Source organism: Pelobates fuscus, chromosome 6 (assembly GCF_036172605.1).
Source record: "Pelobates fuscus isolate aPelFus1 chromosome 6, aPelFus1.pri, whole genome shotgun sequence".
NCBI lineage: Eukaryota > Metazoa > Chordata > Amphibia > Anura > Pelobatidae > Pelobates > Pelobates fuscus.
The window spans coordinates 184,931,523-184,946,953 of NC_086322.1; the positions used below are offsets into that span (position 1 = coordinate 184,931,523).

At 44.3% G+C, this 15,431-nt stretch overlaps 1 protein-coding gene across 1 annotated transcript; it reads right to left on the reverse strand.

The window, feature by feature from the left end:
- Positions 1-12,165: 12,165 nt before the first annotated feature.
- On the reverse strand, positions 12,166-14,086 carry LOC134614596 (septin-7-like). The gene is given in 2 exon segments (XM_063458568.1): positions 12,166-13,777; positions 13,779-14,086. Coding segments are annotated over 2 exon segments (1,278 nt in total). The 5' UTR covers positions 14,028-14,086; the 3' UTR covers positions 12,166-12,748.
- Positions 14,087-15,431: the final 1,345 nt, after the last annotated feature.

Sequence of the window (15,431 nt, forward strand, 5' to 3'; positions counted from 1 at the left end):
CCGCTTCACTTTATATGTTAGAGGAGTTATTTACACATCAGTTGGTAGAAATGAGTGACGCGCAAGCATTTTTGACAGAGGATGTAGATAACAGGGATATGTCTCAGTCAGGCAGCATTACACACATGGACGTACGCTGCTTCCTTTGCTGAGTTGTCAGATACAAGTGAAGTGGTTGATGATGACGATGCGTCCGTGGATGTCACGTGGGTGCCCGCTAGAAGAGAAGAAGAACAGGGGAAAGTTCAGATGAGCAGAGGAGTTGGAAGCAGGAGGAGGTCGTCGCAAGGAGCTAGTGGCACAGTCAGACAGCATGCATCGGCACCCGGAGTCAGCCAGACAGCACGCCAATCAACGCATGCTCTTGCCACCACCAGAATGCCGTCATTGCAGAGCTGAGCAGTGTGGCATTTTTTGTGTGTCTGCCTCTGACAACAGCGATGCCATTTGCAACCTGTGCCAAAAGAAACTGAGTCGTGGGAAGTCCAACACCCACCTAGGTACAACTGCTTTGCGAAGGCACATGATCGCAAATCACAAATGCTTATGGGATCAACACATGAGTACAAGCAGCACACAAACTCAAAGCCGCCATCCTCCTCCTGGTCCAGCATCTTCAGCCACGTCAACCATTGCTGTCCTCCTTGCCCCCTCTCAGCCATCCGCCACTCCATCTCCCGCCTTGAGCAGTTCCTGCTCATCTGCCCACAGTCAGGTGTCTGTCAAGGACATGTTTGAGCGTAAGAAGCCAATGTCACAAAGTCACCCCCTTGCCCAGCGTCTGACAGCTGGCTTGTCTGAATTCTTAGCCGGACAGCTTTTACCATACAAGCTGGTGGAGCCTGAGGCGTTCCAAAAATTTTTAGCTATTGGTACACTGCAGTGGAAGGTACCCGGCCGAAATTTCTTTGCCCAAAAGGCAATCCCCAACCTGTACTCGATTGTGCAAAAGGAAGTAATGGCATGTCTGGCACACAGTGTTGGGGCAAGGGTCCATATGACCACTGATACCTGGTCTGCAAAGCATGGTCGCGGAAGGTATATCACCTACACTGCGCATTGGGTAACCTGCTGACGGCTGCCAAGCATGGAATGCGTGGCTCTGCAGAGGAGTTGGTGACACCGCTACGACTTGCATGCAGGCCTGCTGCCACCTCCTCTACTCCTCCTACTCCATCCTCTTCCATAACCTCCTTGGCTGAGTCCTCTTCTGCTGCTGCATCTTGCTCCACATCAACGGCACCCCCCCAGTTCCCCAGGTACTATTCCACATCCCGGATATGGCAGTGTCACACCGTCTTGGGGTTGACTTGCCTGAAAGAAGAGAGTCACACCGGACCAGCACTCCTGTCCGCCCTGAACGCACAGGTGGATCAGTGGCTGACTCCGCACCAACTGCAGATCGGCAAAGTGGTTTGTGACAACGGAAGAAATTTGTTGGCGGCATTGAATTTGGGCAAGTTGACACATGTGCCGTGCATGGCACATGTGTGTAATCTGATCGTACAACGCTTTGTGCATAAGTACCCAGCCTTACAGGATGTCCTGAAGCAGGCCAGGAAGGTGTGTGGCCATTTCAGGCATTCCTACACGGCCATGGCGCACTTTGCAGATATCCAGCGGCGAAACAACATGCCAGTGAGGTGCTTGATTTGCGACAGCCCGACACGTTGGAATTCAACACTCCTAATGTTCAACCGCCTGCTCCAACAAGAAAAAGCCGTTAATGAATACTTGTATGACCGGGGTGCTAGGACAGGCTCTGTGGAGCTAGGAATTTTTTTGCCACGTTACTGGACGCTCATGCGCAATGCCTGTAGGCGCATGCGTCCTTTTGAGGAGGTGACAAACCTAGTCAGTCGCACCGAAGGCACCATCAGCGACATCATACCATTTGTTTTCTTCCTGGAGCGTGCCCTGCGAAGAGTGCTGGATCAGGCCGTAGATGAGCGTGAAGAGGAAGAGTTGTGGTCACCATCACCACCAGAAACAGCCTTATCAGCATCGCTTGCTGGACCTGCGACAACGCTGGAAGAGGATTGTGAAGAAGAGGAGTCAGAGGAGGAATGTGGCTTTGAGGAGGAGGAGGAAGACCAACCACAACAGGCATCCCAGGGTGCTCGTTGTCACCTATCTGGTACCCGTGGTGTTGTACGTGGCTGGGGGGGAAGAACATATCTTCAGTGAGATCACTAAGGATGAGGAACGGGACATGAGTAGCTCGGCATCCAACCTTGTGCAAATGGGGTCTTTCATGCTGTCGTGCCTGTTGAGGGACCCTCGTATAAAAAGGCTGAAGGAGAACGACCTGTACTGGGTGTCCACGCTACTAGACCCCCGGTATAAGCAGAAAGTGCCTGAAATGTTACCGAATTACCGCAAGTCGGAAAGGATGCAGCAGTTCCAAAATCAATTAAAAAGTATGCTTTACACAGCGTATAAGGGTGATGTCACAGCACAACGGGAATCTAACAGGGGAAGAGGTGAAAATAATCCTCCTCCTCCCACGACCACGCCGGCAAGGACAGGATGCTTTACAGACGTGTTGTTGATGGAGGACATGCGGAGCTTTTTAATTCCTACGCATCGCCACAGCCCTTTGGGGTCCACCCTCAGAGAACGACTCGACCAATAGGTAGCAGACTACCTCGCCTTAACTGCAGATATCGACACTCTGAGGAGCGATGAACCCCTTGACTACTGGGTGTGCAGGCTTGACCTGTGGCCTGAGCTATCCCAATTTGCGATAGAACTTCTGGCCTGCCCCGCTTCAAGTGTCCTGTCAGAAAGGACCTTCAGTGCAGCAGGAGGTATTGTCACTGAGAAGAGAAGTCGCCTAGGTCAAAAAAGTCTAGATTACCTCTCCTTTATTACGATGAATGAGGGATGGATCCCGAAGGGACTGACAGTGGGCAATACATTCGACTAAAAAAGGCCTGATGAGGGGGACTACTTAACACACCACTCCTCTCTGGTGTCACATTAGATTACACGCACAGTGCCCCAAATTTGAAGTAGGAGGACCAACCAAGCATCTTTTTCCATCTCCCGGTTCCTAAAATCGATGCCATATACACGTCCCCTGATAGGGGACGTAACAGGGATTAAACTGATAGGAATAGTACTACTTAACACACCTTATAATAACGCAGAGAGAGGCAACGCAGAGAGAGGAGTCTGAAGAAGAGGAGTCAGAGGAGGAAGGTGGCTTTGAGGAGGTGGAAGACCAAACACAGCAGGCGTCCCAAGGGGCTTGTTGTCACCTTTCGGGGACCCTTGGTGTTGTACGTGGCTGGGTGGAGGAAGAGACCTTCAATGACATCATTGAGGACAAGGAACGGGACAAGGCTAGCTTGGTATCCAACCTTGTGCAAATGGGGAGTTTGCGGTTGTGCAAATGGACTGTTTGCGGTTGTTTGCGGTGCGTTAAATGGGGAGTTTTATCTGTCACTGTGAAGCGGGCGTAACACTTACACTACCTGATCGATACAACATCATACCTGATGTTTTAAAGCACGTTATTCCAAACAATTTAGGAATGTTAGGTGATTTATGCCCTTTATGGATTAAAACCAGACTCTGCATCAACTATGTAATTTTCCATGGGAGTTTTGCCATGGATCCCCCTCCGGCATGCCACAGTCCAGGTGTTAGTCCCCTTGAAACAACTTTTCCATCACTATTGTGGCCAGAAAGAGTCCCTGTGGGTTCATAATTTAATGCAATCTAAAGTGAATTGGAATCTAAATAGCACAAATAAATCATTAGATAAAGGGACAATACATATATATCCTAATTAAGCTAAAGTAAGCTTGGCTATTTTAGTGTCATTCTTGTTATTCACTTCTTTTGTTTGCTATTTACTAAGGACCAAATGCAGTGCATATTAACAAAATTCGGTAAAAAAAAAATCTCATATTTACTAGTTGCAAATCCTGTTGAAATATGCAGGGTTATTCACTAAAGTGAGAATTCAAATTGTATTCAAAGTAAATGTTTTATTAATTTAAGGCCAGAGTAGCTGAATAGAAAGCATAAGCTAACTCTGAATTTTTCCAGTTTGGCTATTTTCATCATACACTTAAAATTTACTTTAAATTCACACAATTGTATTCAGTGGTGTATCCTGGTTTTGTGCTGCCCTAGGCTAACTTTAACCCTAGGTACTTTAACCCCCCCAGCCCCCTTACCTTTGGGAATGCTGGGGGGAGGGGGGGGCCTTCTTTTTTCCCTGGTGGTCCAGTGGCTTTTTTTTTTTACTTTAACCCCCCCAGCCTCCTTACCTTTGGGAATGCTGGGGGGGGGGGGGGGGGGGGGGCTTCTTTTTCCCTGGTGGTCCAGTGGCTTTTTTTTTTACTTTAACCCCCCCCCCCAGCCTCCTTACCTTTGGGAATGCTGGGGGGGGGGGCTTCTTTTTCCCCTGGTGGTCCAGTGGCTTTTTTTTTACTTTAACCACCCCCCAGCCTCCTTACCTTTGGGAATGCTGGGGGGGGGGGCTTCTTTTTTCCCTGGTGGTCCAGTGGCTGCTGGGCGGTCGGGCGGCGCTGCTGGGCGGGCGGCGAGGGAGCACTTCCTTTGAGCTGTCTGCTCAGCTCCCTTGCGTGCCGCACAGTGAGGCTGGGATGTGGAGCCGGAATATGACGTCATATTACGGCTCCCAGCCTCACTGTGCGGCGCACGAGGGAGCTGAGCAGACAGCTCAAAGGAAGTGCTCCCTCGACGCCCGCCCAGCAGCGCCGCCCGACCGCCCAGCAGCAGCCCAGCATGTCTGTTAGCCGCAAGGCTAACAAGACATTTGCCTTGGGCATTTGGGGGGCGGCTTTTTTTGCCGCCCCCTGGAAAATGCCGCCCAAGGCAAATGCCTTGTTTGCCTCGCGGCTAATACGCCCCTGATTGTATTCCTAATTCCTTAATAGTGTAAATTTTGTGTGTGTATCTGTGAATGTGTCAGTATGTCTGTCAGTATATGTGTGTCAGCATGTCTGTTAGTGTATGTGTCACTGTGTGTCCATATGTATGTCAGTGTGTGCATGTCTGTGTCAGTATGTTGGTGTGTGTTGGTGAATGTGTCAGCATGTCTGTCAGTGTGTCTGTCAGTTTATGTGTCTGTGTAAGTATGTCTATCAGTGTATGTTTGTGTGTCAGTTTGTCTGTCTCTATGTGTCTGTATATCTGTGTGTGTGTGTGTGTATCTATAGGTTGTCATTGTGTGTATCTGTGTGTGTCAGTGTGTGTGTATATATATATATGTGTGTATCTGTATGAAGTGTGTGTGTGTGTATCTGCAAGTGTGTCAGGTGTGTATATGTGTGTCTGTGTAACTGCATGTGTCTCAGTGTTTGTATCTTTGTGTATGTCAGGATGTGTGTCAGTGTGTAGCTGTATGTTGTCTTTGTGTGTTTCAGTGTATCTGTACGTTCTCAGTATGTGTGTCAGGTTGTGTATTTGTGTGTCAGGTTGTGTGCATATCTGCATGTGTGTTTGTGTGTGTATTTGTGTATACATCTCAACATTCACACGCTAACACTACACACAAATACACTCCTGCATTCGAGCTTCAGCACAACATACAAATACACGTCTGTGTTAAACACCAACATTATATGTATACACACCCCTGCATTCAAAAACCAACACTACACATAAATGCATGCTTACATTCAAACGTCAACACCACATACAAACATATTCCATATAAAAACCTGTTTACATTGATACACACAAAAACTGCTCAGGGCTAAATAAAAACCTGCAAACATGGGTAAATGGTAGAGCCCCAGCTGTCAAGGCATTGCTGGAGTAGCACGACAGATGGGGATCTACCTTTTAAACATCTTTGCAATAGGGAGGCCCTAAAAAATATTCTTGCACCTCTCTACTTTAGGTAGCCACTGCGTTAAGGGTGATAACGTGTTTGCACGCCTGGGGAGGGGTACAGGGTCCAGGGGGCCCAAGCAAATGCTTTGCCCAGGGTCCAATCAATATTAAAGACGGTCCTGCCTATCTCCATTTTCTAGATTGCTTTGATGGAAGCATCTGGTGAAGGAGACTTAATGCGCAGCACAGAACAAAGTGTGCCAGAGAAATGGTCACAACGTACAAGTGATGAGGAGCACACTCCCTCGCTTTCTGACATGTTTGACGAGATTCTACAGGAAAGTATCACCCCAATCCACAGCAGTGCCACAACAAGTGCAGCTACAAATCAGTTGGAGATTTATCTCGCTGAACTATCCATAGCCAGAAGCGACAATCCCCTTGACTACTGGCGCATGAACAAAGATTGCCTTTCATTGCTTCCACCAGCACAGAGAGTGAGAGATTATTCAGTGCAGCATCTCATGATCTTGAGGAGAAGAGGAAACGTCTCTCCTGTGAGAAAGCTGAGCAACTTTTGTTCATGAAAAGAAACCTGCCACTTTTACTTAAATAGAAAGCAGTCCAAGTTGTCATGTAGTTATTTTATTTTCATTAAAATTGTGTAGCCCTGCAAAAAATTGTTCTTGACTTGAGGCTATATCTGTTAACAGTTTAAGGTTGGTTTTACAGCTGTTTCTTGCACTTTCGTTTTGTACAATAATTTTCAATTAAATTGGTAATACGTTTACCTAAGCAACAGAATAGAGGCCCTTTGCCTTTATGTGTTTTGCCTGTTTTCATAAATTGTGTAAGCATAAATAGAATGTTTGTACTTGCATAATGCTAGCTTAGAGCTGCTGTTTGAGTTCATTACTTGGCATAGGGTTAGATTACTTTTGATTAGTAAGCTGTTCCAATGCTCTGATTATATTTCCAACTTCATATAGACTTTAATGGAGTTGGAAATGTAATCAGACAGAGCATTGGTAAAGCTTACCAATCAAATGTAATTTATTTAGCCCTTACTGTTGCATATAATAGTTTTCTAGGACTATACTTTATTTTGATAATTGGTAAAAAAAATAATTAAAAAAAAATAATTAAAACAAACTGTTAAATCTGATTTTGTTACATAGAACTGAATGAAGAATGTATATTGATATTAAATTACTATCAACAATATATTATTTTTTCAGTCCTATATAACAAACAGATTTAACAGATTTTTATTTATATTGTTTTTTTAAGTTCTTTTCTGTCCAATTTTGGTGTGTTACTTTCAATAAAAGTGTGGTTATTTATTTTATTGGCTTGTAGTTTCATTTTCATATTAGATTAATTAAATTCATTAAAAAGTCTAATATTAATAAAAATTATGGGAAAAAAAACTTTTTAAAAAGTATTTGGGGAAAAAAAGTCACTTTCGGTTTTGGTTTTCGGCCAAGGGCATCCTGAATTTTCGGTTTCGGCACAGAATTTTCATATCGGTGCATTGCCAATCATAATCACTGGAAGGAGCCAGCAGCAGCACTTGCTCACCAGATGTTCTCCATCTATACTTCCTCCCTTGGTAAACTCATTAGCTCCCAATATCATTTCTATGCAGATGACATGCAAATCTATCTGTCCTCTCCTGATCTCTCCCCGTCCCTCTTGAGTAGTGTCTCTGACTGCCTCTCTGCTATTTCTAACTGGATGGCTGCTCACTTCCTTAAACTCAACTTGACCAAAACTGAAATTCTGGTCTTTCCTCCCTCAAGTGTTGCTACTCCTGTGTCTGTCTCCCTCCAAGTCAACGGTGCTACCATCAGCTACACCACCCAGGCTCGCTGCCTAGGTGTTCTCTTTCACTCCGACCTCTCCTTCATGCCTCATGTTCAGTCTATTGCCAAATCCTATATATCTCTACCCTTATTGGTGGGTCCAGCAAATGGAGTCCACCAACACTGGTAGAAATACACCTAGAATGGACACTCCAGAGGTGTCCTGGGGCTTAACCCCTATTTAGAAAACAAAGAAGAATTACTTGGACCATCTGGATAAAGTACCCAGTTGTCTAAAGTAAGTACTGGAATATGGAAAAAATTGGATCATATGCATTAAGTAGTGATCTGAACGTAAAGAATCAATTGGCAAATAAACCTAAATAGGTGGTCAAATACCAAAAAATTGGGTAGTAAATCTAGCCTTAATGGAATACCTCAATATGTCTTAGTCAATAGTATACTGATAAATAAGTCTCTAGAAAGCTACAGATATTAGACTTTAATCATGGTAGGTCAATTCTGATAGCTTACAGACAATCAATAAGCTTAGCTAAAAAATGCTAAGTGAAATATTGACTAGGATTCACTGGTCCTATGGCTGGGAGCAGTGTCTCTGACTGCCTCTCTGCTATTTCTAACTGGATGGCTGCCCACTTCCTTAAACTCAACTTGACCAAAACTGAAATTCTGGTCTTTCCTCCCTCAAGTGTTGCTACTCCTGTGTCTGTCTCCCTTCAAGTCAACGGTGCTACCATCAGCTACACCACGCAGGCTCGCTGCCTAGGTGTTCTCTTTCACTCCGACCTCTCCTTCATGCCTCATGTTCAATCTATTGCCAAATCCTGCTGCTTCCATCTCAAAAACATTGCGCGCATCCGACCCAACTTAACGCCAGATGCTACTACGGTGCTGGTCCATTCCACTGTCCTTTCACGTCTTGACTACTGTAACCCGCTTCTCAGTGGTCTTACATACTCCCAACTTGCACTTGCGAGACTCATCTTCCTGTCCGCCCGTACCGCCCACGCCTCACCCTTCTGTCAGTCCCTACATTGGCTTCTTGTAAGATATAGGGCTCAATTTAAAATTCTGGTTCTTGCTTTAAAATCTCTACATCAGGGGTAGGCAACCTACGGCACTAGTGCCATGCACGGCACTCAAGGTGACTTTGCACGGCACTCAGGGCTGCTAGAGCCAAACAGGCTCTGGCTATCAGGAGTCCCAGTGAAACTTCAGATATCTGCTAATACGAAGAGGTGGTAAAGGACAATCCTCAATTTATGCATTGTGGCACATAGAGGAAGTGATCTCGGATCACTTCCTCCCAGCACTTGTGAATGGGAATCCACACTGTAATAGAGCAGCACGCAGCTGCTGTTGCAGCTCCTATACTTGAGCTATACCTGGCCGGCCTGGTCCCCACTGGAACCCAAGGAAGCCACCCACACTGCTAGATTTAGACAGAAATGCACAATAACCCTCCCCTCATACAAAAAATACGAACAGCCCATACACAAACATACACACAATCCCCACAAACGCAACACCACTAACTATCTACATACATGCACACAACCCCACATGCAGCCTCTGACATGCAATACCTCAAACAGCCCCCACCCACTACCAAACACACAATGTGACATATCCATCCACACACACACACACAATACCCCAAACAGCCCTAAACATACACACACTACCAAACACACAATGTGACATATCCATCCAGACACAATACCCCAAACAGCCCCCACACATACACACACTACCAAACACACAATGTGACATATCCATCCACACACAATTCCACAAGCAGCCCTCATACACAGCCCAAATTCATAGGTATCATACACAATACCATAAAGTACTCCTGAACATATACAATATAATAGCTCATATACGCACAAATACAACGATACAAAGCAATTACAGTAAAAATAACACAAGCAGAATACGGCAGCATACACACCTCAATTTAAAAAAAGTAGGATCGGCACGCTAAGGGACATCACAATCCTATATCGGCACAGTGCTGCTAAAAGGTTGCCTACCCCTGCTCTACATAATGCTGCTCTCACCTATCTATCCTCCCTAATTCACAAGTATCTCCCGTCTAGACCCTTCCACTCTGCTGATGTAGCAGTATTTACCCTCTCCAGGGGCCGGTCGGGGTCCTCTCTTCTCGCCGTGCGTGGTCCTGCTCCTGCACGAGCCGCGCGCGGCTCATCCGACGACGAGGTCAGGAAGGCGGGCAGTGACCGCGAGAAGCGGTCACGTGTCCCGCCTGACACTAAGAGTGCGCCGCGTGTCTCGGGCGCGCTCTTAAAGGGACAGTGGGAGACAAAATTAGAATCAGTCTCCCATTGGCCCCTGTCATGCCACGTTCCCCATACACTCACGTTTTGGGGGCGTGGATATAACAGGGGCCAATCAAAGTGAACATTAGGGTATTTATACTCACCTGTTTCCTTTGCACCTTGCCCTATCGTGGTTTCTGTTCAGTTCCCTTTAGTGCTTGTATCGTTCAGTTGTTTTTTTGGTGCTTGACCTTGGCTTTGTTCCTGACTCCGTTCTCTCTTTATCCTTGCTTGTTTATCCGCCGGTTTGTCCTCCTGTGTACCAGTCCCCGGCTTGTTCTACTTTACGCTGTCTCTCCATCCCCTTGACCTCGGCTTGTTCTGGACTCTGTCTTTTCTTGTACTCGTCTAAGTCCGGCCATTATAAGGTCCGGTAAGACGAATCCTGTTTTCTTGTCTCTTGACTATCTGGACTATTCCTGCATGTTGGGGTATATTACCGTGACATTACGATAGGGCCATGGACCCCGCCACCTAGGTATGGAGGGGACGCTAAGACATGTAGGGGATTCCTTAATCAAGTGGAATTCCACTTTGAAATGTACCCACGTTCATTTCCCACTGATAGATCTAAGGTGGGTTTTCTTATGCACCAGCTTACTGATAAGGCACTTGAATGGGCAAATCCTATTTGGGAGGCTAATGGACCTATGGTACATGATTTCAATAGCTTCCTCACAGCGTTTCGTAGAACATTTGACACGACTAAAAGGTCGAAGAATGCCGCCAGGGCTTTAATGAGAATTAAGCAAGGATCTAAATCTGTAGCCGATTATGCTATTCAGTTCCGTACCCTTGCTTCACAGGTAGATTGGACTAACAATGGGCTTACTACTGCGTTTACGGAAGGCCTGTCTGAAACTATGTTGGATGAGGTAGCAGCTAAGGACCTCCCTGTACCCCTAGAGGACCTTATTGACTATCTCATCGATATAGATAACAGGATCCGTGACAGGTTATATACCAAGTCCAGAAATAGACGCTTTGTCCCCGTTAATTCACCTAGAGCTGAGACTCCCGAGGGATCTAAAGGGTCAGAGGAGGAACCTATGCAGTTAGGGGTTGCTAAACTTACTGACGCCGAAAAACTTTATAGGAGAAAGGAGGAACTTTGTCTTTATTGTGGTAGGAGGGGCCATATGAGACAAGAATGTCCCGTGCGTCCGGAAAACTATCGCACCTAAGACCGTATAGAGGACAGGCCTTGGGTGTGACATCAGAGTCCTCACATTTGCCTCTTAATAAATTGCTTCTCCCTGTTTCTCTGCACCTTGGTAGTAACTGCATAGCAGGGATATACTAGCCCTGGTTGATTCCGGAGCGGCCGAAAACTTTATAGATTCCGGTTTTGTTAAGGAGAATAACATACCCACTAGAGAGACGGAGACACCCTTGGCCGTTGAGGCCATAGATGGTAGACCATTATGCTCTCCAGTTATCACACATGAAACTGTGATAAAAAACAAAACAGGAGGGGGGTGCTATGTGTATGAAACCACAGTAATATACTTATATCTGTGTGTAGACAATTCTGTCAGAGTATATTACTGTGGTTTCATACACATAGCACCCCCCTCCTGTTTTGTTTTTTATCACTTATTGTATTTGTATAGTGCCTTTGGGTGATTTGTTTGGCACTTTGGGGTTGTTGCTGTTTATCCTTTCGATATCATTTTTAATAGCGCCAATCCACCCATACTTTTCTTTTTTTTTTTTTTTTTTTTTTTTTACATCACAACATTGTTTATTATGTGACTTTGTACAATACAAACAAAAAAATACAGAAATGCAGTATATGAATACAGCTAAATGCAAAATTGTGATGTTCCTCTCTGAGATCATGATTCCCGTTTCTAGCAAAACATAAAATGCACGATAAGGTAGGAACAGACAGGTTGTTAATTTAATCTAGAAATGACCTATAAATGCATCATTCCTGCTGCTTTACCACAAAACTTGGGGAAGGATTTAAAGAGGTAAATGAAAAAAAAAGTATTTACTCATTGGTTCTACCGTAAGGAAATAAGCTATATTTTAATTCAGTAGGACCAAGTTTTGGAAAAATATATCTAAAGTAAATGTTATTACAAAAGGAAGCAGTACTCCTGGCTACAGAAGTTACTAAATGGAAATAGCATATAAGTAAAGAATTTCCCCAACACAAGAGGGTGGTTCTAAGAAAAAAAACAAAAAACGTAACAAAAAAAAAAAAAAAAAAAGCTTTCTGTGCACTGTAAGCCTATATTCCCATGTGTAGTTTTAAACAATGGAATTGTCAAAATTAGGGGAAGAAAATGTAAATTACAATAAACCGTATGTATGGAAGTCTTGTTATACGTGTGAGAGAATTAGAAGATGCAACAAAAGTATGGTGTTTTTATCTTCATTTGTAAGCCAGAGTCCTTGTGTTGTAGATTATCCTGCTACCAGCCACCAGACCATGGTTATACAACAGTAAAATGCTTTGTCTTGCTTTTAAAACGAAGGCATCGGTTAAAAAGAGAAAGTGGGGGAAAAAGGGAGCAAGTTACTTGCAGCGTATAGTTCTCCAAATATGCAAAACCTCAAACAATTCAAGGCATCTTAATTTCCGTCAACAATAAGAATTAAAAAAAAGGGTAAAGAAAAAAAAAAATGTCATGCCGCTTAATCCAACAATTATGGATGCAACTGGTTTTGAAAAGTGGCTGAATGTTTCCAACGAACACTGATGTCTGGGCTGGCAAATTGGCAACTGATAGAGTACGGGGTCTAAGAATGATTCTAAAATATCTTCCCTTTCTTCTTGTTTTTCTCCAAAGTTCTGGAAGAATTCTGCTGTTCCAGTATGCGCTGTTGAGTTTCCCAGTTTACTTTCTCCTCCTCAAACTGACGCCGTTTCTCCTCCAACTCTTTGTGTTGAGCCTCCAGGTTCTTTTTCATTTGCTCGTGGTGCCGCTGAAGCTCTGCTTCGGAGTCCTTAAGCTTCTGCACTTTTTCTTTAACCTTCATTTCAAACACTTGCTCCATTTCCATTTCCATTTTCTTCATTTTGGCCACGTGTTCCCTTCTTTCCTCTTCCATTTGAGCCAGAGGACTCATGCCTTCAACTGTGTCAAATTTTGTTAGCTGTCCTTTGTTTTTGTTGTTATCAACTCCATTATAAGTGACAGCTGCCAGTTTTCGGCTCCTGTAGTTCTCATAATGTACGTTATTGGTTACATCCTTCAGGTCCTGCATGTGAGTTCTTATCAACCTGTTTCGCAGTATAGTGAAGTCACAATGTTCGCTGTTTTCCACTTCTGCAACCCCCCATGGATACTGTCTTCCTCTTAGTCTCTTGCCATTGACTTCTATAATCGTGTTGCTACCCACCACAGCAAGAGGTAAACGGTCCTTTATTTTTTTCACCAGCTTATTTTCTTCTTCATCATCTGTCTCTGGGAATTCATAGATCTTGATTTTGTGTTCTTGGATTTCTTTCATTATCTGCTTTTTAAACTGCTGGCATTCTTCTGGAGTAAGAGTATCAGCTTTGGCAATGAGTGGAATTATGTTGACTTTCTCGTGCAAACGCTTCATGAACTCGATGTCCAAAGGCTTCAGTCCATGGCCCGATGGTGCGATGAAATATAAGCAGCACTGCACGCGATTATCTGGCATCTGGCGTCTGTTCACGCGGGATTCTGCATTAAGGTAGTCTTCAAATTTACTGTCAATATAGTCAATAACCGGTTGCCAACAGTTGCTATTATCCACTGCATCTCCAAATCCAGGTGTGTCTACTATTGTAAGAAGTAGCTGGACTCCCCCCTTCTTTGATTAGAACCTTTGACTGTTCAACCTGAACAGTTTTTTTAATTCTGTGTGAAGGACCAGGGTAATCCGGGGAGTACAGGTCTGTTAAAAACAGTGAATTGATGAGTGTGGACTTTCCCAGACCAGATTCACCTACTACCATAAGTGTGAATTCAAATCCCCTCTTCACGGATTTCCTGTACACTTGGTTTGGGAGATTGGCAAACCCCACATATCCTTCAAGGTTCTTCTGTTGAGCTACCATGTTGCCTCCGGTGGTGTACAGTCGCTGCCTCGCCTTGTGCGCGTCTCTCGGCTCTCTGTCTAACTCCATACTTTTCTTTAACCAGAAATAGTATTTGTATTTAATTTACACATGAAACTGTACCACTACTTATGTCTACAGGGGTGTTACACTCTGAAACCATTCGGTTTCAGATCATTACTTCTCCTTCCTCTCACCTCGTGTTAGGGTATCCTTGGTTGCGTACTCATAATCCCACTATTGACTGGGAGTCAGGACAAATAGTATCTTTGAGTGATGCTTGCCAAGAGTCTTGTATTGTTAAAATCACCCCTTTGAATTCTACTAATATTCCTCCCGTGCCTGTTATACCCCCTCAGTACTTGTCTCTTAAATCTGTTTTTGATAAAAGGGAGGCTGAAAAGTTGCCACCTCACAGACCTTACGACTGCGCTATTAATTTACTACCTGGTACTATGCCTCCCAAAGGGAGAATATATCCGTTGTCTCCTCAGGAGAATCTTGTTATGGAGGAATATATTAAGGAATCTTTACAAAAGGGATTTATAAGAAGATCCTCTTCCCCGGCAGGGGCTGGTTTCTTCTTTGTATCCAAGAAAGATGGCGAATTAAGGCCTTGTATTGACTATAGGGGCCTAAATAAAATCAACGTCAAAAATGCGTACCCCATACCTTTGATCACGGAACTATTTGATAGGCTTAAACATGCCACGGTTTTTACTAAATTGGACCTTAGGGGTGCTTACAATCTCATACGTATCAAAAAGGATCACGAATGGAAGACCGCATTCAATACCAGGAGTGGTCACTACGAATATACTGTGATGCCCTTTGGCCTTTGTAACGCCACAGCAGTTTTTCAAGAATTTATTAATGATGTCCTACGTCAGTACATACACACATTCGTAATAGTATACTTGGACGACATATTAATTTATTCTACTGATTTACAGACTCATCACATGCATGTTAGATTAGTGTTGAGAACTCTTCTTGTTAACGGTCTCTATTGCAAACTCGAAAAATTTTAATTTGATCAATCAGAAGTCCAATTCTTGGGTTATATAATCTCTGCTAAGGGTTTTCGTATGGATCCCAAGAAACTTTCTGCCATCATGGAATGGCCTCTACCTCAGGGTTTGAAAGCCATTCAGCGTTTTCTGGGTTTTTCAAATTATTATAGGCGCTTTATTAAAGGGTTTTCTACCAGTGTAGCACCTATAACCAGAATGACCAAAAAGGATGGCAATACTCATGTCTGGAAACCAGAAGCACTTGAGGCCTTTGAATTCCTGAAGGCTTCATTCGCTTCTGCCCCTATTTTACAGCATCCTGTCCCTTCCCTACCCTTTATTCTTGAAGTTGATGCTTCTGATATTGGGGTAGGTGCTGTCTTGTCTCAAA